Source organism: Rhinoraja longicauda, chromosome 30, assembly GCF_053455715.1.
Source record: "Rhinoraja longicauda isolate Sanriku21f chromosome 30, sRhiLon1.1, whole genome shotgun sequence".
Lineage (NCBI taxonomy): Eukaryota > Metazoa > Chordata > Chondrichthyes > Rajiformes > Arhynchobatidae > Rhinoraja > Rhinoraja longicauda.
In genome coordinates this window covers 13770667-13797066 of record NC_135982.1, presented here as the reverse complement: position 1 = coordinate 13797066, position 26400 = coordinate 13770667, and the positions used below count along the sequence as shown (strand labels likewise).

Genomic DNA, 26400 nt, shown 5'->3' with positions numbered 1-26400 from the left:
TTGGAACCAATGAGCTGCATTTAACCATATAACCATATAACAACTACAGCATGGAAACAGGCCTGTCCGGCCCTACCAGTCCACGCCGACCATTTTCCCTGACCTAGTCTCATCTACCTGCACTCAGACCATAACCCTCTAATCCCCTCTTATCCATTTTACTAAAACTTTGCAATTTGGTCACCGCGCTTTGAAAGACATGTAATCTGTTCCCAATAACCTTCCTCTCGTCTTAAAACTTTCACACCTCTCGTGTTTATCTCATGTTATTATCTGCTCAAGTTATTATGTGTCCTGCTGAACTTGTTTTACATGCACCTTAGCAAAATGTAAAGATGCATTCGGTCGGTCCGACCCTTGTTTTCTCCTGTGGTTTTGGTGGTGTGTTGGGAAAACGACTGGACAGGTTTTCCGATGATTTTCGGAGGTTGTTATCAATTTACTCATCCGCTACCAGCTTGAATGTGGCCAGTCACAGGAACGTGTGCCAACATGGAAATTCTCATGTCATGTGTGAGCAATGTGCAGCCTTCAGTTTGTCTGTAAAGCAAATGTTATAAAATTGTACAAGCTGTGATTTAGTTTACTGAACTGGGAGAACATTAAGGGGAACATCTTGCAGAACATCCCAGGAGCACTTACCACACATCTGATTTAGAAAACTTTCGAAACACACAACTTTTTTTTCCAAATTCTGTAATGTTAAGTGTTCATAGAAACATAGAAAATAGGTGCAGGAGTAGGCCATTCGGCCCTTCGAGCCTGCACCGCCATTCAATATGATCATGGCTGATCATCCAACTCAGTATCCCATACCTGCCTTCTCTCCATTCCCCCTGATCCCTTTAGCCACAAGGGCCACATCTAACTCCCTCTTAAATATAGCCAATGAACTGGCCTCAACTACCTTCTGTGGCAGAGAATTCCACAGATTCACCACTCTTTGTGTGAAAAAAACCTTTCTCATCTCGGTCCTAAAAGACTTCCCCCTTATCCTTAAACTGTGATCCCTGTTCTGGACTTCCCCAACATTGGGATCAATCTTCCTGCATCTAGCCTGTCCAACCCCTTAAGAATTTTATACGTTTCTATAAGATCCCCCCTCAATCTTCTAAATTCCAGCGAGTACAAGCCGAGTCTATCCAGTCTTTCTTCATATGAAAGTCCTGCCATCCCAAGAATCAATCTGGTGAACCTTCTCTGTACTCCCTCTATGGCAAGAATGTCTTTCCTCAGATTAGGAGACCAAAACTGTACTCAATACTCCAGGTGTGGTCTCACCAATGCCCTGTACAACTGCAGCAGAACCTCCCTGCTCCTATACTCAAATCCCCTCACTATGAATGCCAACATACCATTCGCTTTCTTCACTGCCTGCTGCACCTGCACGCCTACATTCCTCAGATGTACAGGAAAAAAACACATCAAGGATACTCTGAAAGCCTTCTTGGAAAAAGCAACATCCTTACCAACCTGTAGGACAGGTTGACCTGTGGACTTCACTCTGGCAGAGGAAAATGGGAAATAGACAATAGACAATAGGTGCAGGAGTAGGCCATTCGGCCCTTCGAGCCAGCACCACCATTCAACGTGATCATGGCTGATCATTCTCAATCTGTACCATGAGGTACTGAGGAAATATTCTGAGGACTTACACGTCTCCTTGCCAGGAGCACTGAGGCGAACAGGGAAAGATTTAATAGGAAGCTGAGGTGAAACTTTTTCATATAGTAAATGGGTGGGTAAATGGTGGGTAAATGGAACAAGCTGTTAGAGGAAGTAGCGAAGATAGGTACAATAACAACATTTAAAAGACATTTGGACAGATACGTGTATGACAATAGACAATAGACAATAGGTGCAGGAGTAGGCCATTCAGCCCTTCGAGCCAGCACCGCCATTCAATGCGATCATGGCTGATCACTCTCAATCAGTACCCCGTTCCTGCCTTCTCCCCATACCCCCTCACTCCGCTATCCTTAAGAGCTCTATCCAGCTCTCTCTTGAAAGCATCCAACGAATTGGCCTCCACTGCCTTCTGAGGCAGAGAATTCCACACCTTCACCACTCTCTGACTGAAAAAGTTCTTCCTCATCTCCGTTCTAAATGGCCTACCCCTTATTCTTAAACTGTGGCCCCTTGTTCTGGACTCCCCCAACATTGGGAACATGTTTCCTGCCTCTAATGTGTCCAATCCCCTAATTATTTTATATGTTTCAATAAGATCCCCCCTCATCCTTCTAAATTCCAGTGTATACAAGCCTAATTGCTCCAGCCTTTCAACATACGACAGTCCCGCCATGCCGGGAATCAACCTAGTGAACCTACGCTGCACGCCCTCAATAGCAAGAATATCCTTCCTCAAATTTGGAGACCAAAACTGCACACTACTCCAGGTGCGGTCTCACCAGGGCCCGGTACAACTGTAGAAGGACCTCTTTGCTCCTATACTCAACTCCTCTTGTTACGAAGGCCAACATTCCATTGGCTTTCTTCACTGCCTGCTGTACCTGCATGCTTCCTTTCAGTGACTGATGCACTAGGACACTCAGATCTCGTTGAACATCCCCTCTTCCTAACTTGACACCATTCAGATAATAATCTGCCTTTCTATTCTTACTTCCAAAGTGAATAACCTCACACTTATCTACATTAAACTGCATCTGCCATGTATCCGCCCACTCACACAACCTGTCCAAGTCACCCTGCAGCCTTATTGCATCTTCCTCACAATTCACACTACCCCCCAGCTTAGTATCATCTGCAACTTTGCTAATGGTACTTTTAATCCCTTCATCTAAGTCATTAATGTATAATGTATGGGGATGGTTTAGAATGATCTGTCCTTGTTAAGAATGGGGGGGAGGGGGAGCAAGAGCGGAGCTGCGAGATTCTTTATCTATTCCTATTACTATTGCTGTAATTACCGTTCCAGGCGTACACTGGCCCTATCCTCAAGCTCTACCTCCGCTACATTGACGATTGAATCGGTGCTACCTACTACACCCTTGCTGAACTTCAAGATTAATTTCCATCCTGCACTCAAATTCACTTGGGCCATCTCTGACATCTCCCTACCGTTTCTAGATCTCACCATCTCCCACTTGCTTCCCCTCCCCCCATTCGTAACAAGGACGGAGTCCCCCTTGTCCTCACCTCCCACCCCATCAGCACATAATTCTCCAACATTTTCGCCACCTCCAACGGGATCCCAATACTAACCATATCTTCCCATCTCCACCCCTATCTGATTTCCGCAGAGACCGTTCCCTCCGCAACTCCCTGGTCAATTCGTCCCTTCCTACCCAAACCACCCCCTCCCCACTTACTTGCCACTGCAACCGCAGGAGATGCAACACCTGTCCCTTTACCTCCCCCCTCGACTCTGTCCAAGGACCCCGACAGTCTTTTCAGTTGAGGCAGAGGTTCACCTGCGCCTCCTCCACCCTCATCTACTGTACCCGCTGTTCCAGTTGTCGATTCCTGTATATCGGAGAGGCCAAGCGCAGGCTTGGCGAATGTTTCGCTCAACACCTCCGCTCAGTCCGTCTTAACCTAGCTGATCTCCCGGGTGATCAGCACTTTAACTCCCCCTCCCATTCCCAATCTGACCTTTCTGACTTGAGCCTCCTCCATTGTCAGAGTGAGGCCCAGCGCAAATTGGAGGATCAGTACCTCATATTTCGCTTGGGTAGCTAACACCCCAGTGGTATGAACATTGACTTCTTTAACTTCAAGTAGCCCTTTCCATCTTTCCATCTCTCTCCATCCCCTCCCCCTTCCCAGTTCTCCCATCCGACTACATTTTATCTCTGTACCTCCCATTCCCGTGACATCAGTCTGAAGAAGGGTCTCGGTCCAAAACGTCGCCCATTCCTTCTCTCCAGAGATGCTGCCTGTCCCGCTGAGTTACACCAGCATTTTGTGTCTACCTTCGATTTAAACCAGCATCTGCAGTTCTTTCCTGCACATGGAACAGCACAGGAACAGGCCCTTCAGCCCACAATGTCCATGCCGAAAACGATGCCAAGTTAAACTAATGTCATCTGCTTGCACACGTCCTGTATCCGTCCATCTCCTACATACCCATGTGCCTGCCTGAAAGCCCCTTAAATGCCATGATCGGATCTGCCTTCACAACCACCACAGGCAGTGTGTTCCAGGCACCCACCACCCCTCTGTGTGAAAACCATCTGAACCGGTTCTTCCAACCAGTCTGAAGAAGAGACCTGACCCAAAATATCATGTCTCCATGTTCTCCAGGGATGGTGCCTGACCCCCTGAGTTACTCCAGCATTTTGTATTTATCCTCTTCTTTTTGCTAATCAGATCAACCTTGGCAGTGGGAAGGTTTATAAAGGCGTAGATTCATCAGTCGGCATTAACGTGCACCCGTTAAGGTAGGTGAACTCTTACTAAGTTTGAATTTTTGGAACTTGTGAATAGGTCAGTGCTTTGACGGTCTGCATGTATTGTCACATGGCTTTTGACAACGGTCCACAAGACAGGTAAAAAAGAAATGGAAGCCCGGGAAATTCAATGGAGAGTAACAAATCGGATCTGAAAATTGTAGCAACGAGGAAAGAGTGTTATTTTTGTGTGGAGCTGGAGTCTGGGGACTTAACTCAGTGTCAGAGATTATGGGGAGAAGGCAGGAGAATGGGGTTAGGAGAGAGAGATAGATCAGCCATGATTGAATGGCAGAGTAGACTTGATGGGCCGAATGGCCTAATTCTACTCCTATTCCTTTTGACCTTATGACCTTAACAGAGTATATAAAATTTTGAGGGAACTCAATAAAGGGAATAGGAAGAACCTCTTTTCCTGAAGAGGGTCAGAAGGCAAGGGATTTGTCAAAGGATGAGAGGGTAAAATGGTGTGGAGCTCACTCTTCTGAAAGTGATATGAAGGATTAAATCTTCATCACACATAATTAGTACTTGGATGTGTATTTTAAGTAATTGTGAACTACAGGACTATGGGCCCAGAGCTGGAAGGAGACATGATGGGCAGAATGGCCTCCTTTGTCATGTTTTTCATGATCATGTACTCCAATAATTCAACCTATCACTGTAACCACCCCTCCTCCCCTCATACGGTAATTCAGTCTGATGAAAGGTCTCGACCCAAAACATCACCCATTCCTACTCTCCAGAAATGCTGCCTGACCCACTGAGTTACTCCAGTGCTTTGTGTCTGTCTTAGGTTCTCTCAATAGTTCCGTCGGACCTGCCACTGCTGCTGTGGCTCGAGTATTTTGGGGACCACCCCCCCCCCTGTGAATCATGGGATGGTTTACTTTGTTAAAGGTCTTATATCAATGCAAGTTGTGAATTTATCATTCACCTCCGCTCAGTGCTGTCCCAAAACAGCTTCATGTGACACCACTGAGCCCTGTTGATTAGTTAATGAGTCCAGACAAGAATTTGAAGTGACCTGAAGATAACTTGCCTGTGTAGAAAGGAACAGCAAATGCTAGTTTAAAGCGAAGATAGTCACAAAAAGCTGGAGTAACTCAGTGGGGCAGGCAGCATCTCTGGTCGAGACCCTTCTTCAGACTGAAGAAGAACTTGAAGACTGAGGAAGGGTCTCGACCCGAAACGACACCCATTCCTTCTCTCCAGAGATGCTGCCTGTCCCGCTGAGTTACTCCAGCTTTTTGTGTCTATCTTCGATAACTTGCATGTACTGTTAATGACAACAGGGCAAAACATTACATTCGCTGCAGTCAACTAGATGTGAAGGTGAAATCGAGCAGCCTTTCCTACTTCTTGTATTCTCAATAGAAAACATTCTTATATTATTTTGGGCGGCACGATGGCACGGCTCGTAGAACTGCAATCTCCCAGCGGCAAAGAATCAGGTTCGATCATGACATTGGGTGCTGTCTATATGGAGTTTGCATGTTCTCCCTGTGACTGTGTGGGTTTCCTCCGGGTGCTCTGATTTCTTCTCACATCCCAAGGAGGTGCGTGTTTATAGGTTAATTGGCTGTGGTAAAATTTCCACCGTGAGGATAATAAAGTGGGATAACATGGAACTAGTGTGATCGTTAGGTGGTGTGGACTCAGTGGGGCCTAAGGACCTGTTTCCATGCAGTACCGATAAACTAAACTATTTTACAAAAGCCATACAACAATATGCCTCATTTCCTCAGTTTTACATCAATGCCAATGTGGCCTTCCCTTCGGCCCAGTCCCGGTGAACATTAATTTGCATTGGTCACTGATTTAGCTCCTGGGGAAGCTGCCCAATTGTCCCTTCAACCCAAATTATAGGATGCTCTGAGGCAGAGCTTCCTATGTTTCTGAACTTGGAGGTTAGGGATCATAAGTAAAATATTAAAAGATAGAAAGGCCACCTATCCGTGTTCTCCAGAGATGCTGCCTGCTGAATTACGTCGGCACTTTGTGATCTTTCATGTATTAACCAGAATCTGCAGTTCTTTGCTGATACAATTCTGGAGTAAGTTAGTTTCTCCTCTCTCCACAGTCACTGCTGAGCTGCTGGGTATTCTCCTGTAATTCAGGAGTGCAACAGCCTTGTGTCTGATCTCACACTTCCAGCAGTTTATTAAATTCTCTTCACTCTGATCCCTCTCTATTTCCACCTCCTCCTGAGAGATTAACTGGCATTGGGAACCCTTCAATACCCTCTCCTAATTGACATTAATCGGTGTCTTCCTTCCTCTCCCCCAAAGCAGGGGTGAACTTGTTCCATTGCCTTGCATCTCCGGCAGGTCTAAACATGCCCGTTTTCTAAATTTCCCCAGTTCTGGACTTGAAAGGAAAAGTAACATTCCTCTCTCCACAGATGCTGCCTGAGTCTTACTTTCGACTTTCGACTTTAGCGGTAGGCTGAGCATGCCCTGCATTCTGCATGTTAGTTACTGTAAATAAGCTATTTGTGCGGGAATGGAATTAGTGAATTGTAGGATGCTCTAAGGCAGAGAGAGCTGCGTTGTTTATTTGAGGGGTGCCCAGCTCACCCCAGTCACTGCTCCAGCCCTGTCACCTTGCGTACCTGCAAATACTCAGCTGGCATTAATTGAACCATTTAATAAAACATAAAGCACCCTTTGAATTACTTTATTTGATTTATTAATTTCAACAGAACAAATTGAGACTGTCATTACATGATATAAACCGCAGATATAAAGAGAATCTCGGACATGCCCCCAGGTGGATCACTACCAGCAAGTCATTGGCCTGAATGTGGACCTGTACACGGACTTGCACACGGACCTGTACCAGGACCCCTGTGCAGACATGTACATGCGCCTGCAGATGGGCCTGTACGTGGACCCAGGTATACAGGCCTCACACAGACGCGTACATGAACCTGTACATGGACCCATGCACACAGACCTGCACGTACATGGCCCTCTGACAGGTCCTGTATACTGACCAGTGTGTGGACATGTAGACTGGTGTGAAGAGACCTGTGTATTAGAGCACAGCGTACGTTAAGCCTACATTACGGTTTCGAATAGAAATCAACGTGAAATAGATTAACACAAGAGCAGCGTTGTGTGTCGACTGAGTTTGGCCCATGGTCCATCTCTTCATGTTTACCATTTGTGTGCAGTAGAGTCTAATTTTATCAATGAACTCCGTGGGTTTTCGTGGATTCTTATTATTGTGTTAAAATGGTTAATACTGATGCAGGCCATTCGATCCATCGTGTCTGTTCTGGACTCTGGCATTTGAATTTCAACAATATGTAATTCTGGCTACTGATGAAAACTAATGCTGAGATTCAAAGTCAGTGCGGAGCTGTGTTCAGAACTCTCGTCGTGTTCTGAAGAATGTCCCTCTGAGTAATGTGAAGTATATAGATATACCCCTAAACAATCTACTCATTAGCCCTCTCTTTCCCCTCAATTGCACCAATTTCCCCTTTGCGTTCCGCACCAATGTGATTTGTCATTTTGCACACCTCGGTTCCCAGATCTACTTCGAATCTCCCCACACTCGTTGCTCAGTTTCCTATCACCCTACCATTCCCTCAATCTCTGGCAAACATCTGGGTCTCAAAGCCTAAACTGCCAAGACAGATAGCCCTTGAGCCATAGAGTTATACTGCATGAAATAGTGTCCTTGGGTCCATTCAGCTCATCAGCTCCATTCCAGCTTCCACAGAGCAATCCCACCAATCCCAGTCCCATCTCTTCTTCTTTCCATGGAAAGATTTCCCTCTCCAATGCCCACTGATTCCCTTTTGATTCTTTGCCATACAAGGGACAGTTTTCAGTGGTCAATGAACCTGCTAGTGGATCACAGGGGGAATGTGCAAACTCCAGAGCGAGAGCACCAGAGGTCGGGATCTTCAGGCAGATCGGCAGTGCCTACAGTAGAGCATCAGCATCTATACAATTTGTGGTCTGGTTTCTAGATTTGAACCCAGGATCATCTAAACCAGCAGCCAAAGTGTGACCTGCGATTATATAATCCCCACAGAGCTGAAATAGCTTAAATGCTAAACCTGACCTGACCTGCTGAGTTACTCCAGCATTTCGTGAAATAAATGCTAAACCTTATGTTTAGTCTAACTGAAATTGAGTTCGGGGACCAAAACCTCACACCGAACGTCTATTCTGGAGCAGGAAGTAGAAATATTCACCTGATTTTATTCAAGGAAGGATGGTGTGAGTCCTTGCCTACATAGGCAATGATCTACAGCCCAGCTCAATTCAGGATAATCCAGTAAAATACATGCAGACCCAAATAACATCAATCAGGTTGTGTCACTTTGGTCCCATTCATAGAATCCCATTGATCCAGGGAGCATTAACTCTTAACCCCATCTCATAGCCTATTTCAGATATTAATTGCGTGTTCCTCTACTGTACTCAAAACTGTACTCTCGATGTGGGGTTGGTGCCTTGTTACCCCGTCTATTGTGAATGACACATGGCATGGAAATTCTGCAGCTGGCTGTTTATAAGATGTGTTTAATTCGGACACAGGGAAAGATAACCCGCACATTGGTGACATAAAATACAATCATCTCAAGGAGAAAAACAGTGCATTAACTCTAAAAACCCAAGAGTGACTCTAGAGCACAGATCGTACCATTGGACCATTGGCTTGTTGGTTCCCATGTTGCTCAGCTTTGACAACTTAAATCTGGTAGAATCATTGAACTGGATGTAGGCAACAAGGCTACACTGAAGGAAGGCATCCTTGCCAGTCATATTCCGAAAGTGGAGGCGCAATTTCTGTGATTAAGTTCAAAGCCGATCATTACTAATTAGATTCAGCAGGCAAAGGCAATCATCTTCTGTACTGCAGGATTTAAGCTTTGAAGGCAGCGGAAGTTCTGAGCAGGATGTTCTCGATTTATCTGTCTTATTGATCACATGTAAAACAAATTTCCTTCCTTCCTTTCTGGTGAACTCCGCAGTTGAATGGAGAGGAGAATATTAAAGGGATGGATATTTTTACACATGGTATTAATGTCATAATTGAAGTTAGCTGCAGCCAATACAAGCAATGAAGGCACAGATGGTGCAAGGATATGGGTTTGTAGCAATCTGCCCTGAAACGAAAGATTGAAATATGTTAACGATGTCCCACAAATCATAGGCATTGTTTTAGCTTCAAACCATTATATTGTCAACAAAATGTATGAAGTGAAGTGTTGCTTTAAAGTTCATTTCTGATTTTTCTGGTTCAAAGTCACTAATAGTTTGGTCAACACTGAGTGGTTTCCCAATTGGTTGGGGTTTACCACTGCCATTTGTCAAAAAGGACGAAATTCCAAGATGATGTTTGTCCATCCTTTGTGTCAATCGGATTTGGGGTTTGGTGGGACACACAACTACAAATGGGAGCCAGTGCCTCTTCCCTGAGCCTTTTTGCCCAGGGGAGGGGAAGCAAGAACCAGAGGACACAGGTTTAGGTGAGGGAGGCAAGATTAGCTAGGAACCTAAGGGACAACCTTTTTTACTCAGAGGGTTGTAGGTATGCAGAACGAGCTGCCAGAGGAGGTAGTTGAGGCAGCAGGTACAATGCCAACATTCAGTTTAGTCTAGTTTAGAGATATAGCGTGGAAACAGACCCTTCGGCCCACTGAGTCCGTGCTGACCAGCGACCGCCTGTACAATAGTTCTGTCCTACACATTAGGGGCAATTTACGGAAGCCGCTTAACTGACAATCCTGCACGTCTTTGGAATGTGGGAAGAAACCAGAGCACCCGGAGAAAACCCACACGGTCACAGGGAGAATGTACAAACTTCGTACAGATAGCACACATCGTCAGGATCAAGCCCGAGTCTTAGGGGCTGTAAGGCAGCAATCTCCCGTTGCACCACTGAGCCGCCCATTTAAAAGCCATTTGGACAGATACATGGATAGGAAAGGTTTAGATGGATATAGGCCAATGGGACTAGCTTAGATGTGATATCTTGATCGGCATGGATGAGTTGAGCCGAAGGGCCTGGTTCCATGCAGTATGATTGCATGACCATGACTTTTGGCTCTGCAGCTTCACTGTGGGTGAGTAGAGGTCTACTTCCCTCAGTGTGAGGGACCTGACATCTCCTCCCACAGAGTAGGAGCCCCGAGGTTCTCCTCCAGTAGTGTGAGATCTCCAGAGGTTCTCTCAGTGCGGGAGACCATAGGTCCTCTACCCTCAGTGTGAGGGACCAGAGGTCCTCCTCCCTCAGAGACCAGTGGTCCTCCAACGCTCAGTGTGGGAGACCAGAGGTCTTCTCCCTCAGAGACCAGTGATCCTCCAACGCTCAGTGTGGGAGACCAGAGGTCCTCATCCCTCAGAGACCAGTGGTCCTCCAACGCTCAGTGTGGGAGACCAGAGGTCTTCTCCCTCAGAGACCAGTGGTCCTCCAACGCTCAGTGTGGGAGACCAGAGGTCTTCTCCCTCAGTGTAGTTGACCTTCACACCTTCTGCTGCCAAGGGTGGCCTCCAGAGGAAGTTATCTTTGAGAGACAGACAGGCAAAGATGCCAGGTTGTATTGAACCAACCTTAGAGGCAGAGAGTCACACAACCTGGTTACCTCACCAAACCTGCAATGACCATCAAGCTCCCATTACACAGTCCTGCACAGGTCCCATGTGCAGGGTCTCCCCACATTACCATCAGCTGTCATCAAATGATACCACTCACCTGCACATTGAGGGGCAAATTATAAAGGCAAATTAACCGACCCACCCACACATCTTTGGGATGTGGGGGAAAAAAACCTGGTGCCTCCAGGTGGTCACAGGGAGAATATTCAAACTCCACACACATGATGGCGGAGATGTGGATTGAACCTGGGTCACTGGAGCGGTGAGGCAGCAATTCTACTGGATGTGCTATTGCGACTTCCTCAGCTTGAGGGCAAGTCACAGGAGGTCTGCGAATTCTGCAGCTTTGCCAGACCTGGTGTCCCGGTGGGTGTTGTGTGAGGGGGCACGGGTACGGAGAGGAACATTCTCTGGCAGATCAGGCCACCAGCTGGAGGCATAGCCGTTCCCACTGAGTTGTGGCTGGAAAGGGAAGGGGGCAGTAGCAGGCTGAGCAGTAGAGCAAGTGAATGGAGTTGTCCAGGAAGGAACTGCAGATGTTGATTTAAGGCAAAGATAGACACCAAAAGCTGGAGTAACTCAGCGGGACAGGCAGCATCTGTGGAGAGAAGGAATGGGTGACTTTTCAGCCTGAAGAAGGGTCTCGTCCCGAAACGTCACCCATTCCATCTCTCCCGAGATGCCGCCTGTCCCGCTGAGTTACTCCAGCTTTTTGTGTCCGTCTTCGAATGGCATTGTCTGTTGGGGTCCGACTGAGGAATTCTGCTGGCAGCAATAATCTTAATAATACTGTTTCAAACAGCTTAAACAAAATATGTTTTGGTACCAAGACTCCCAGCAGTGAGAAGGCGGAACGGCGACTATTAAAAAGGTGAATTAGAGGGAAGAGATGTCAAGTTCAGGTTGTACTGTCTATGATGGTGGTGAGACTACATCTGGAGCACGAGGTGAGTTCCGATCGCTAAGCTACAGGAAGGATGTGAGTAAACTGGAAAGGTGCAGTCAAGATTCACTAGGACGTTGCCGGTGTTAGTGGGCGTGAGTTGCAAGGCCTGAGAGGCTGGATGGGCTGAGACTGTTCACCCGGGAGCACAGAAGGCTGAGGGACAAATTCATAAAAGTTTATAAGACCATGAGGGGCAGAGATTGGATAGATGGTCACAGGCTTTTTCCCAGGGTAGGGGAATCCAAAACTACGGGGCATAGATTTAAAGTAGAGGGAAAATAATTACAGGGGACCTGAGCAACAACATTTTTTAGAAGGTCGTATGTACATAGAACAAGCTGCCAGAGCAGGCAGTGGAGGCAGATACAAGCACAATGTTTAAAAGGCGTTTACATTGGTTCATGGATTGGAAGGTTGAGAGGGTTATGGGCCAAGTGCAGCTTGGGTAGGCACCTTGGTTAGTATGGTCAAGTTGGGCCAAAGGGCTTGTTTCCATGCTGTATAACTCATTGACCCTTTGATAACTGTTTGTTTTGATACCAAGATACAGCGCAAATAAAAAGTAGGGTCCTTTTAGACTTTAGACTTCAGACTTTAGATATATAAAGCGGAAACAGGCTCTTCAGCCCACCGAGCTTGTGCTGACCAACGATCACCTCATAGACTAGCACCGCACACTAGGGACAATTTACAATTTTACCAAAGCCAATTAACCTATAGACCTGCACGTCTTTGGAGTGTGGGAGGAAACCAGAGCACCCGGTGAAAACCCTCACGGCCACAGGGAGAACATACAAACTCTGTACGGACAGCACTGGTAGTCAGGATCGAACCTGGGTCTGGCGCTGTGAGGCAGCAACTCTACCGCTGAACCACTGTGCTGCCCAGAACTCTAGGAGTTGCACTATTTATTTGGGAGAACATCAAAGCAGCAGAGAGAGAGGACATTTTGCCAGGCTCACCTGGTGAGGCGACATAGATGGAGCTCAGGCATGGGAGAACTACAAGGGGTTATAACATAGTCCTTGCAATAGCTCACGAGATATATCTGGAAGCTGATATGTGATTTCGTGGAAAAGACATGAAAGCAACACGGTTCGACAAACAATCTGCGGGAGGAACTGAGCAGGTTGAGCAGCATCTGTAATGGAAATGAATGGTCGACATTTCAGGTTGAAATTCTGCATCAGGATTGGAGAGAGATAGCCAGTATAAAGTGGAGAGGGGTGTGGTGAGATGGTGATAGGTGGGCCAGGGAAGAGTGAAGAACGACGGGCAGATGGGGAAATGGGAATACTAATTTGTTTCAAATGTCAGGAATTAATTTAGTATAAATATTTTGGCCAACACCTGCTTTTACATTAAAGAATTGATCTATATTGTACTCCTGAGAATTCATTCTATCATGTTATTTCTGGCATTTCCTATGGACCAAGGCAACTTATCCAAAGTAGCATCTGTTTGTGCACGTCACTTAACGGCACATATTAGTAAATAGTAAACGGTACAAACTTCCCTTGAGCTACTTACTCAGCGTGTAGAAGACCTGGGGAGCATCTCCCTTGCTGCAGATTGGCCTAAATGGTTCGGGGAGATTTGTGTTGTTGCAGAATGACCGGGTGCCCATGTAGGTGAAACGTGGTCTCTCAAAGATCTCGTCATCCATCACCTCCTTCAGGCGGATCACGTCGTCCAAAAGAAAGTCATGGGCCCCCAGCTGAGAGAGATAAGAGACACACAGCAAAATATTACCAGATTCATAAGAAGGGTCTCAGCCCGAACGTTACCCATTCCTTCTCTCCAGTGATGCTGACTGTCCCGCTGAGTTACTCCAGCATGTTTAAGTCTATCCTCGGTGTAAACTAGCATCCGCGCAGTTCCTTCCTGCACAGCTTAATAATCATGGTAGATGTTGAAACTATGAGGCAAAAAGGATCTGCTGGAGGAACTCAGCGGGTCAGGCAGCACCAGTGGAGGGAAATGGACAGTCGACATTTCAGGTCGGGACCCTTCATCTGGGATCGTCGACTGCCTATCCCCCTCCACCGACGCTGCTCGACACACTGAGAACTCCCAGTAGTTTGTTCATTGCTCCAGATTCAAGCATCTGCAGTTGCTTGTGTCTGTAATGAAAGCCTGTAAAGTCAATTGACCAGAGAAACCTCCATGCCTCCACTAGCAACATTAAAGCCTAGTTACCAAAGACTACAAAAATTGTGCTCAAACCAAATATTACTTAATATAATCATATTCTTTTGATATTTGGTTCCTAACGTCGCACAGTATTCCTTTGCATTGACCATTCTCCCCTGGCTTATTCCTGGGATATGTTCCATATTTTTTTCTTCTTTTGTCAAGAATTCCCTTTAAACCTGCTGGATGAGTAGAGGAAAGTTATGATGAAGAGCAGGTGTGCATTACATGGCAAACAAATAGAGATATAGTCTGAGCATTGATCTTACCCGAACCACGATAACTCCCGAGAGAGTCTGCAAGCAGGTACTGACCAGAATGCTGGCCAAAATTGTCCTCATGGTTGCTGAGCTCTCTTGAAACAAATCAAACTGGAGCAACCTGTCAGCTTGAACTGTCTTTTTAAAGTCTTGGTTGGCAATTTTAAGTCATCTGACATAGCATCAATAACATAAGGCACAGTGCATCGCAATGTGCCTGGAATGCCTTTGTACAAAAACTAACTGAAATGACATTTTTCTAAAACCATATAACGTCATTAATGAGTAACAGAATTTTCATTACTAAGTTTCCAATGAAGAAATGTCCTCATGATATGATGGCAACGTTATAGATATGTTCTGCAATGCAAAACTTAAAATAGTGTCTATTTTTGGAACGGTTTGACATTTTTTTACATTTGTATGCCAATGACTCCTTGGCCTGGTGGGTGAAATGGTGCCAAGTTGGGAACATCAAAGAGCATTGAATTGAAATGACATTTTGCAAATAGCTTTGGATGACAAGCCAAGAACAAGGGCTTCAATAGACCAATGTGGAATGGCGCAAACTGAGGGACACGATTTAAGTCTATTCTCTGGGAAAGCTTCCATTGTCCCCTTTGACTGCTCCTTTACCTAATTCCACAGACTTCTCCTCTAAAGTTCCTCTATAACATTTCCCTGTGCAATAAATTCTTATCTCCTGTTGCTGTGTCTCCACAGGTTACTGACCCACATACCGGCAGGAAGAGTTTTTCCATCCCCTCTGCCAAAATGTAATTTTGTAATGTGAGAAGTAATGTTGAGATGTATAGTTGAGGTTCTATAAGGCGCTGGTCAGGCCGCATTTGTAGTACTGTGAGCAGAGAGGGTCCAGAGGAGATTTACAAGAATGATTCCAGGAATGAGTGGGTTAGCATATGATGAGCTTTTGAAAGCATTGGGCCTCAACTCGCTGTAGTTTAGAAGGGTGAGGGGGGACCTCATTGAAACCTACAGAATAATGAAAGGCATAGATAAAGTGGATGTCGAAAGAATATTTCCACTGTTGGGAGAGTCTAGGACCAGAGGTCATAGCCTCAGAATTAAAGGGTGCTCTTTTAGAAAGGTGAGGAGGAACTTCTTTAGTCAGAGGTTAGTAAAGGGCTTGACCCACTTAGGCGATTTGTTTGGCGACTGCCGGCGACTGTCAAAGTCGTAGCAGATCGCCGAACTTTTCTTTTACCCGACGACAATGACCACGACAATGCTGAGTCAGGTCGAGATTACACCGTCTTCTGAAACATCGCGAAAATTCCCACGCTGTCAATGCTTCTCTGGCATCCTGGTTTTCGTTGAAATCACTAACAAGTCGGTAAGTACTTGAGAGTTTTGAACTATAACACCTTGTATGGTTACTTAAAAACCAAGCTTCACTGTAACAAGGAATAAACCGGATTTACTTCCAGTTGTAATAGCTGTATTTTTTAAAAAAATTAAAAAGTGGTTCAGTGGATTTTTGTGAAAAGTGTGTGGGCGTTCTTTGAAAATGTACGGGAGATGCACATCTGGTTTCTGGGTTGCATATCTGGGTTTGGAGCCCACTTTAAATGTAATGGCTGAGGCCAAAAACATCGCAAAAATTCCCACGCTTACCTGACCGTCAAACTGTCGCCTCCAATCTACCTGTCAAATGTCCTGACGGTAAATAAATTCGTTAAACACAAGCATTTTATGGTATTTTGAAATGACTTTACTTATTTTAATATTATGTGCTTCTAAATGCATCTTAAGAGAACCTATCAAACCTGGGGACAGCATGCGACAGCGCCCGCAATAAGCAACGATACCTGGCGAGAGATTTCACGATCATGCCCGCGACACCCCAGCGAACTGTCGGCGACAGCCTAGTCGCCGGCAGTCGCCGGCAGTCGCCTTAAAATCGCCTGAGTGGGATAGGCCCTTTAATCTGTAGAACACATTGCCACAAAGGGCTGAGGAGGCTTAGTCGTGGATATTTTTAAGGCAGAGATAGACAAATTCTTGATTAGAAAGGGGGTCATGGGGAGAAGGCAGGAAAATGGGACTAGGAGGCAGAGATCAGCCATTATTGAATGGCGGAGTAGACGATGGGCTGAATGGCCTAATTCTACTATTACTTGTGAAAACACCACATAACGTGAAACTGCTCTATAAAATCTCCCCCAAAGTGGTTCATTCTATGGGTAACTCAATAGACAATAGATGCAGGAGTAGGCCATTCGGCCCTTCGAGCCACCACCGCCATTCAATGTGATCATGGCTGATCATTCTCAATCAGTACCCCGTTCCTGCCTTCTCTCCATACCGCCTGACTCCGCTATCATTAAGAGCTCTATCAAGCTCTCTCTTGAAAGCATTCAGAGAATTGGCCTCCACTGCCTTCTGAGGCAGAGAATTCCACAGATTTACAACTCTCTGACTGAAAAAGGTTTTTCCTCATCTGAGTATACGAAGGGTAACCAACACATTTGCCTGGTGTCTCCTCATCGATGAAACCTCCCAGTTGGAGACATTGGAGCACATTAGAGGATCTATCCCAGGATGCTATGGGAAGCACAGAGAGAATCTGGGATAGGCACAGGAGATGTGACACCTATCCTGACACCTCTTCCCTCACCTCCATCCGGGGATCTCAGCAGCCCTTCCATGTGAGACAGAGGTTCATGCCCACTTCCTCCCACCTCATCTACTGCATTTGGTGCTCCCCATGTGGCGTCCTTTACATCAGCAAGACCAAGTGAATACTAAGCCACCATTTTGTTTGAACAATTGAGACCCAGTGAATCTCCCCGTAACTATTTTCACTCCTCTTCCCATCCCCATGGGATACCTTTCTATCCTGTCCTCCTCCATTACCAGAATGAGAACCACACACAAACTGGAGGAATTCCGCCCATGAGTATCACCCAACGGAATGAACACTGAAATTCTCCAATTTCAAACAATGCCTCCCCCCACCACACCCATGCTCTCTTCTTGTGCACACTCCCACCCCAGTGAGCACCCATTTCTCCCACCATTTCCAACCTCACCCCCAGTCACCCTTCGTACACTCAGCTCCCATCCTCAAGTCCCTCATCTCCCTCTTATTCCCACTACTTTCCTTCCTCCCAAGTTCCCTTCCACGTATATCTCTAGCTATATCATTAAATTTGGTGAAGGCAATGTAGACTTCTGTAGAAGTCCTCCACCAAAGGCTGGTTAGCAAAAATTGCCATGGTGGAATTAAAGTGTCACCAGCAGCATGGACAGCAAATTGACTTAATGGTCAATATCTTCGCAATTTAAAACAGATTTCGAGTATTTATGAATGTTAGGGATGGCAAGAAACTTTTTAATTGGCTTCTTTGTCAGTCAGCCAAGCTGAGGATAGGCCATTTAGAACTGAGATGAGGAAAAACTTTTTCAGTCAGAGAGTTGTGAATCTGTGGAATTCTCTGCCTCAGAAGGCAGTGGAGGCCAATTCTCTGAATGCATTCAAGAGAGAGCTGGATAGAGCTCTTAAGGATAGCGGAGTCAGGGGGTATGGGGAGAAGGCAGGAACGGGGTACTGATTGAGAATGATCAGCCATGATCACATTGAATGGCGGTGCTGGCTCGAAGGGCCGAATGGCCTCCTCCTGCACCTATTGTCTATTGTCTATTGTCTATTGTCTATTGTCTATACCAGCTGTATGTTTTCTTGTCTTTTGGAAAGCAGGATGTCTTTCAGCTGGCCCATGTAACTGCATTTTTAAGTGTACTGTTTTTCACCCTGGTCATTCGCTCTTTTCCCGCTCTCCTGTCGGGCAGAAGATACAAAAGAAGATACAAACCGTGTACTACCTGATTCAGGATCAGCTTCTTCACGGCTGTGATCAGGCTTCTGGCTGGTCCTCCCATAAGCGAAGCTAGTCCCCTATCTCCTAACCTACCCCATTACGGACCTTGGACTTGGACTCTGTGACTCTAATGCTATAATGCATTGACACTATATTTTTTACTTTGGTATTTATCTCTTTGCATTACCTTTTGTACTTGTGTATGGTTTTATTGTATTCATATACAGTGTGAGTTGACTGGATAGCACGCAAACATAGTTTTTCCACTGTATCTAGGTACACATGACAATAATAAATCAACACCAATACCAACCCTTTTCACTACTTGAATGCAAAGCTACCTTCTGAGATGTTTGGCTGTCTGGATAGAAATCAGGTAAGTGCACAGTTAATTAAAAAAAGTGGCCATTGAGCCACTTATTAAATTTCAAGGCATAGACCAAACACTTTTACAAAGATAATGTATTTGGTTTAAGCTTGTTTATTTATGCTTGTGTATTGGAGTGAGACCATTATTCCAAGAACATCCCCAAATGTGGCAATGTGGTTAATTAAACTTCGAAAGAATTGTTAAAGTGGATGGCAAAATAAATTGCAAAAACCTTGGAAGCAATTGTAAAAATAGTCAACACTAGAAGTTAAAAATTGCGGGAGTCAAGTTGCACACAATAAGCCCTTCTTCCCCCTGGCCGATAGAACAATGGCAATAGACAATAGGTGCAGGAGTAGGCCATTCGGCCCTTCGAGCCAGCACCACCATTCAATGTGATCATGGCTGAACACCCTGCTGCCCCCCAATGCACACACACACCTCACCTAAAACACACACACCTTACATTAATATCAACCACTATGCATCTTGCACCTCAGCCCCGTGAGGAACGACATTTCGTTCAAAGGTATACTTATATGTTCGAATGACTAATAAAATTATTATTATTATTATTATAAACCTAATGTATACTGTGGAGAATTCCCCAGCTTTCTTCATTTCTGAGAGGGTAGATGAGATTCTCGAATTTAAGGTAACCTCCAGTCCTCCTCCCTGTCCTCTTTCTCCCCTTCCCCACTCCCCCCCCACCCAACCATGTTCCATGAACCCCCATCCCCTCCCACCTACATTCCTTCCTCCGGCTTCCTTAATCCGAGATAGGGGACTAGCTTCGCTTATGGGAGGACCAGCCAGAAGCCTGATCACAGCCGTGAAGAAGCTGATCCTGAATCAGGTACTCTTCAATCCTTTTGTCTCACATCTTGTTTTTCCATCCCTGGCCATTGTTCAACCACCTGCCTAACAGAAACCTCCAGCACCTGTTACTTGTCACACTTTGCCCTGCCCTTGCTCCCTTCCAGCTTTCTTTACCCCCCCCCACCCCCACAATCTGTCTGAAAACGGGTCCTGAACTGAAAAGTCCACCGATCCATGTTCTCTGGGGATGGTGCCTGACTCGTTGAGCTACTCCAGTACTTTGTGTCCTTTACTGAGATTCTAGCTTACCTGCCATCTAGAAGATCATCTACCACTGTAGTTGTCACTCAGTACTGGACTTGGCCTTCGCCGTTAATCCCTGTCGGGAGTCTTAAGGTGAGAGTCCCGAGGTAAGGGAGTGCCATCAGACTGCGGCCATCAAAAGTACGAGCCAAACTCCTTCAGCAATGAGTGACTGAGGCCTTCTGCCAACAACGTGGTCTACATCGTCGATCAAGTAGGCGACCCAATTGAATCATCTGTTCTGCTGCATCCATTCATTGTCTTGAGGAAGGGTTCCACATGACAACTCTCTGAGTTCTATGTTAGTAAACCTTGGTACTCCAACGTAATTTCCCTCCGAGGCCCACATACATTCACTGTAAATCCACACAAATATTCTCTAAATTAATGAAGGAAAAAAAATCCAGATTGTCAATCTAAGTAAAATTCCCGATCAAACGGCAGCAAACTGACAGGTGCTACCTGAATCGTGAGATCTTGCTCCCTGATCGTTTTTACTTTATACCTGCATCCTCCTAATTGGTAATCCGTAAACTTTGGCACAGATGAGTTGTGTTGACATCTCTCCAAATAAGGTTCTTGAGTTCCAAGGGATTTGAGGTGTTTCCCATCTGGGGGACTGTTTAAATGTGTGAGTTACAGATAAATTATTGATGAGGTTTATTTGATATACCAATACACTTGTAGAAAATTGTCATTTGCTGAGTGTTTCCAAATGGAGTTGTGGCGGTTCTTCTAAAGTCCGAGTGAACTGATATCATGTGTATATTTGGTCTTAAGACTGGAAGATGGTGATGGATCTAGAGTGGTGTTCTGTTTTTCTACAGGAAAATCTTAAACGTTGATCCTCGAGGTAAGAGTGGGTGTAGAAACTGGTGGCTGTCTGCTCTGTCGTCTTGCCATACCATACCATACCATACACATACAGCCGGAAACAGGCCTTTTCGGCCCACCAAGTCCGTGCCGCCCAGCGATGTCCGTACATTAACACTATCCTACACACACTAGGGACAATTTTTTTTTAACATTTACCCAGCCAATTAATCTCCATTGGCGCTATGCTTGCGAAAACAACAACTATGCATCCACCTCATACATCACATCTCTTACAACTCTCTGATTCCCTTTTATTCCCACAATATCTTATTAATTTTTGTAATTAGCATCCAGCCATGTGACGTATTGTTGCCATTAGCCTTTCGTGTGTGCCATGGTCTATTTTGACTTGTAAATTTCCCAAGAAGCACAGAAGGGCTGTCAGGTGGAAACATTCCCATTTGATTTCGGGGTTTACCTTCCTCATGTAGTGTAAAGGAGTGCACTGAAACTGATGCGCATTGCGCCAATTTGCTTCCAAAACACTGCTATTCAAAGCGGTAGCAGGCAGTCGGTCTACTGAGCGTTCACGGTGGGTCATTTTAAGTGGAACCTGGGCACCTTGCAGTTGTTGATTAGGGTTCTGACTCGGTCAGAACTTCATCAACATCCAGGTGAATGTAGACGCACTCCGAACCTCTCCACAGCTCTCTGCGATGGCAATACAAACAACTTGGGGGCCAAGGAGCCATGACAGGAACCCAATGTTCACCTGCAGGAGGGTAAATTTAGTATTAAAATGTTCAACGATGAACTTCGCTGGTATCCTGGGCTAATATTTATCCTTCAGCCATCTCACTGAAACTGGGTGTCTGGTGCCACTCACACGACTGCCTATGGACAGACACAAAAAGCTGGAGTCACTCATCGGGTCAGGCAGCATCTCTGTTTTGGGTCGAGACTCAAAAGATTCCAGCCCAAAACATCACCTATTCCTTTTCTAGAGATGCTGCCTGCCCCTTTGAGTTACTCCAGCTTTTTGTGCCTGGCTTTGGTTTAAACCAGCATCTGCAGTTCCTCCCTATATATACTGTCTGTGGGATCTTACAATCCACAAGTTGCTTGCCATATACTCTTATTTCACTGCAACACTACTTCACCAGGTGGAAAATGCTTTGGGATTGCCTGGCTTTGTGTAAAATGTTTTCTAAAGGGATTTTTTCCTTTTTTTTTTCAAAGTTCAATAACACGGGAAGAAACATCTTGAATGAAATGCCATGCCATTTCACAAGCCATTGCCCATTGGAGGATTGTTTATTTGTGCAGTTTAATGATGACTCGGTTGGGTGAGTTTTATGAGTGGAATATTAAATGGATCATTGTGTTTGTGAGCAAGATGTTCCTGCCGAGACAAGACTAACACCATTGACTTTGAACTGTACAACATGTACCAAATACCATGATATGAAGAGGAACTAATGTCATCCCTGAGAATCCTGGCTACTGACTTGGTTTCCATAAGGGGATGAAACAAATGTGCTTTGTAAACAAATTAATGCCACAATTGGTGGTTAAACAACAAATTGTTTCAATTTGGGAACGTTTGATGGAGTATTGAGCTCATCATTATTTCAGATGTGGATTCTGACTCAAGCCCTTGGTAATAGGGATGAGGTTGTAGGATTTATGCAGACAGAAAAAGGACTTCTGATACAAAGTCTGCCTTCAATACTTGTGTAGGGCATCAGTCCTAAATCAGCATGGGATGAATACAGGAAGCTAGGGAATCCACTTCTTTGAAAACACCAACCTAGAAATTTTTGAATCTTAGTCATATCATACAGCATGGAAACAGGCTCTTCAGCCTAATTAGCCCTCACCGACCAACATGCCCAATCTACACTTGTCCCACCTGCCTGCATTTGGCCCATATCCCTTTTAACTTATCTTATCTATGTACCTGTACAAATGTTTTTTAATCATTGTGATAATACCTGCCTCAACTACCTTCTACAAAATCATTCCATATAACCTAACACCATTTGTGTAAAAAAGATGCCCCTCAGGTTCCTATTACATCTTTCAGCCCCCCCCCCCAACCCCTTTCACCTTAAACCTATGTCCTCTGGTTCTTGATTTCCCTACTCTGGGTAAAAGACTCAGTGCATTTACCCGATCTATTCCATTCATAATCTTGTACACCTCTGTAAGATCACCCCACATCTTCTTGTATTCCAAGGAATAAAATCCTACCCTGTTGCATCTCTCCCTAGAGCTCAGGCCCTCAAGTCCTAACTTAAATGTGCGAGGACGTTGCCAGAGAACCTGGCCTGTAAATTGCTGGGAGAGAGATGATACTAAGTGTTACGCATCTTTCCAGGGTTACGTCCGCACCCGGGTGGTGTTGGAGAGGGGCTACGCGCTGTCCACGGGCACCCTGGAGGATTTCCGGGACCGCTGGGCACCGCGAGGGATTGGATGCATCCTGGATGGGGATTGTAATATAATCGTATAATAGTTTCATTTGGTATATTTGTTTGTATTGTATTCTGGTGGTGGGTTATGTTTTGTTTTATTGTATTGTGAATATTGTTTTTAAATAATTGAGTACAATTTTTGATGGTAAAAAAAAATGTTACGCATCGGCTTGATATTCAGTCAGTGAACAGGAACCTGAATACTTTCATCGTTCCAAAGTTTGAGAGTAAACCAGGAACAATCAGAACAATATTTTCCCATAATAATCTTTCGCTGGTGGATATAAGAGAAAAATTCACCGTTAAGATTTTCTAATACCACACCGTGGGTGCTCAGTAGAAAGGTTGACCATCAGCATTTCTTAAGAACACCTCAGCTTAAAGTTTGTAATGGTTTGAAAATGAGCTGCAAGCTGAATTTAAGGAACACCCAGGCAGCTTTTTTCTTTAAGTCAGGCAGAGATCCCAGGCGGGACCAACGTAAGAAAGGAAACTAAAGGAAAACTCTTTATCACGTTGACCATTCCATTTTCCCTTGGTCAGAATTTCTCTCCATTACTGTAGTACCACATGAACAGACGGAACAGAGACGAATACAATGTCCTGGATATCTTCGTCCAAGTTTTAAAGATGTCAGGAATCAAAGGAAGGATCCTTCCATTCTATTCTTCATTGGGATCCAAGGTTTGCATCGAAAGGCAGAGTGTTTCATCAACAACCTTTGCAGGTTGGGTAGAAGCAGGAGGAGCAGAGTGCCTGATGTTGAGCCACGTGTCCTGGGGAGAACGTCACAGGTAAGTTATATAAAGACTAGTAACCACAATCATACATTACCAAAGACATCTGAAACACCAAATTCAGGGGCAGTTTCTTCCCGGCTGTTATCAGGCAACTGAACCATCCTACCACCAATTAGAGAACAGTTCTGACCTACCAGCTACCTCATTTGATACTGTCGGACTACCTTTAGTTTAGTTTAGTTTAGTTTAGTTTAGAGATACAGCGCGGAAACAGGCCCTTCGGCCCACTGGGTTCGCGTCGACCAGTGATCCCCGCATATTAAAACGATCCTACACACACTAGGGACAATTTTTACATTTACCAAGCCAATTAACCTGTACGTCCTTGGAGTGTGGGAGGAAACCGAAGAACTCGGAGAAAACCCACGCAGGTCACGGGGAGAACGTACAAACTCCGTACAGACAGCACCCATAGTCGGGATCGAACCCTGATCTCCGGCGCTGCATTCGCTGTAAGGCAGCAACTCTACCGCTGCACCACCGTGCCACCCAAATCGGACTTACTAAATGTTATCCCCTTTATCTCCTGTCAGTACAGTGTGGACGGCTTGATTGTAGCGATAATGGTGCAAGTGGATGGGGGAGGAAAAAGAGGGGGGATAAAGAGGAATTCAGAGAGGCATAGAATGATACAGTGTGGAAACAAGCCTTTCAGTCCAACTTGCCCACACCAGCCAACATGTCCCAGCTATACTAATCCCACCTACCCGCATTTGGTTCATATCCCTCCAAACCTGTCCTATCCATGTAAGTGTGGTGCTTGAGGGTAGGAGATCATCTCCCATATCTGAGTCCCAACGTCATTGCTCCTATGTTTAGATCTAGGTTAGAACAAAAAACAACGCACCAGAAGAACAGGTCTCTTGGCCCATGTTGTCTGCACTGACCATGATGCCAATTTAAACCACATCTGCCTGCATGTGGTCTATGTCACTTTATTCCCTGCCTGTGTATATGTCTGCTATAATGCCTCTTAAACATTGTTATTGTAATTGTTTCCAACATCTCACATGGCAGCGTGTTCCAGGTACCTACAACTCTGTGTGTAGAAAACCTGCCTTGTGAATTTCCTTTAAACTTCCCTCTCTCACATTAAAATTATACCAATAGACAATAGACAATAGACAATAGGTGCAGGAGTAGGCCATTCAGCCCTTCGAGCCAGCACCGCCATTCAATGCGATCATGGCTGATCACTCTCAATCAGTACCCCGTTCCTGCCTTCTCCCCATACCCCCTCACTCCGCTATCCTTAAGAGCTCTATCCAGCTCTCTCTTGAAAGCATCCAACGAACTGGCCTCCACTGCCTTCTGAGGCAGAGAATTCCACACCTTCACCACCCTCTGACTGAAAAAGTTCTTCCTCATCTCCGTTCTAAATGGCCTGCCCCTTATTCTTAAACTGTGGCCCCTTGTTCTGGACTCCCCCAACATTGGGAACATGTTATCTGCCTCTAATGTGTCCAATCCCCTAATTATCTTATATGTTTCAATAAGATCCCCCCTCATCCTTCTAAATTCCAGTGTATACAAGCCCAATCGTTCCAGCCTTTCAACATACGACAGTCCCGCCATTCCGGGAATTAACCTAGTGAACCTACGCTGCACGCCCTCCATAGCAAGAATATCCTTCCTCAAATTTGGAGACCAAAACTGCACACAGTACTCCAGGTGCGGTCTCACCAGGGCCCGGTACAACTGTAGAAGGACCTCTTTGCTCCTATACTCAACTCCTCTTGTTACGAAGGCCAACATTCCATTGGCTTTCTTCACTGCCTGCTGTACCTGCATGCTTCCTTTCATTGACTGATGCACTAGGACACCCAGATCTCGTTGAACTCCCCCTCCTCCTAACTTGGTACCATTCAGATAGTAATCTGCCTTTCTATTCTTACTTCCAAAGTGAATAACCTCACACTTATCTATATTAAACTGCATCTGCCATGTATCCGCCCACTCACACAACCTGTCCAAGTCACCCTGCAGCCTTATTGCATCTTCCTCACAATTCACACTACTCCCCAACTTAGTATCATCTGCAAATTTGCTAATGGTACTTTTAATCCCTTCGTCTAAGTCATTAATGTATATCGTAAATAGCTGGGGTCCCAGCACCGAACCCTGCGGTACCCCACTGGTCACTGCCTGCCATTCCGAAAGGGACCCATTTATCCCCACTCTTTGCTTTCTGTCTGTCAACCAATTTTCTATCCATGTCAGTACCCTACCCCCAATACCATGTGCCCTAATTTTGCCCACTAATCTCCTATGTGGGACCTTGTCGAAGGCTTTCTGAAAGTCGAGGTACACCACATCCACTGACTCTCCCTTGTCAATTTTCCTAGTTACATCCTCAAAAAATTCCAGTAGATTTGTCAAGCATGATTTCCCCTTCGTAAATCCATGCTGACTCGGAATGATCCCGTTACTGCTATCCAAATGCTCAGCAATTTCGTCTTTTATAATTGACTCCAGCATCTTCCCCACCACTGATGTCAGACTAACTGGTCTATAATTACCCGTTTTCTCTCTCCCTCCTTTC

At 45.3% G+C, this 26400-nt stretch overlaps 1 protein-coding gene across 1 annotated transcript; it reads right to left on the bottom strand.

Moving 5' to 3' along the window:
• Positions 1-9317: 9317 nt before the first annotated feature.
• On the bottom strand, positions 9318-14512 carry LOC144608162 (guanylin-like). Its single transcript, XM_078425601.1, has 3 exons — positions 14441-14512; positions 13509-13695; positions 9318-9540 (listed from the first exon to the last, which is right to left on the bottom strand). The coding sequence occupies exons 1-3, from the start codon at positions 14510-14512 to the stop codon at positions 9473-9475; spliced, it is 327 nt and encodes a 108-aa protein (XP_078281727.1). The 3' UTR covers positions 9318-9472.
• Positions 14513-26400: the final 11888 nt, after the last annotated feature.

Coding starts and splice junctions, on each gene's coding strand:
- LOC144608162 (XM_078425601.1), bottom strand. CDS start 14,512: ATGAGGACAATTTTGGCCAGCATTCTGGTCAGTACCTGCTTGCAGACT. Junction 13,696..14,440: donor CGGGAGTTATCGTGGTTCGG/GTAAGATCAATG, acceptor TATCTCTCTCAG/CTGGGGGCCCATGACTTTCT. Junction 9,541..13,508: donor CCAGGTCTTCTACACGCTGA/GTAAGTAGCTCA, acceptor CTTTCGTTTCAG/GGCAGATTGCTACAAACCCA.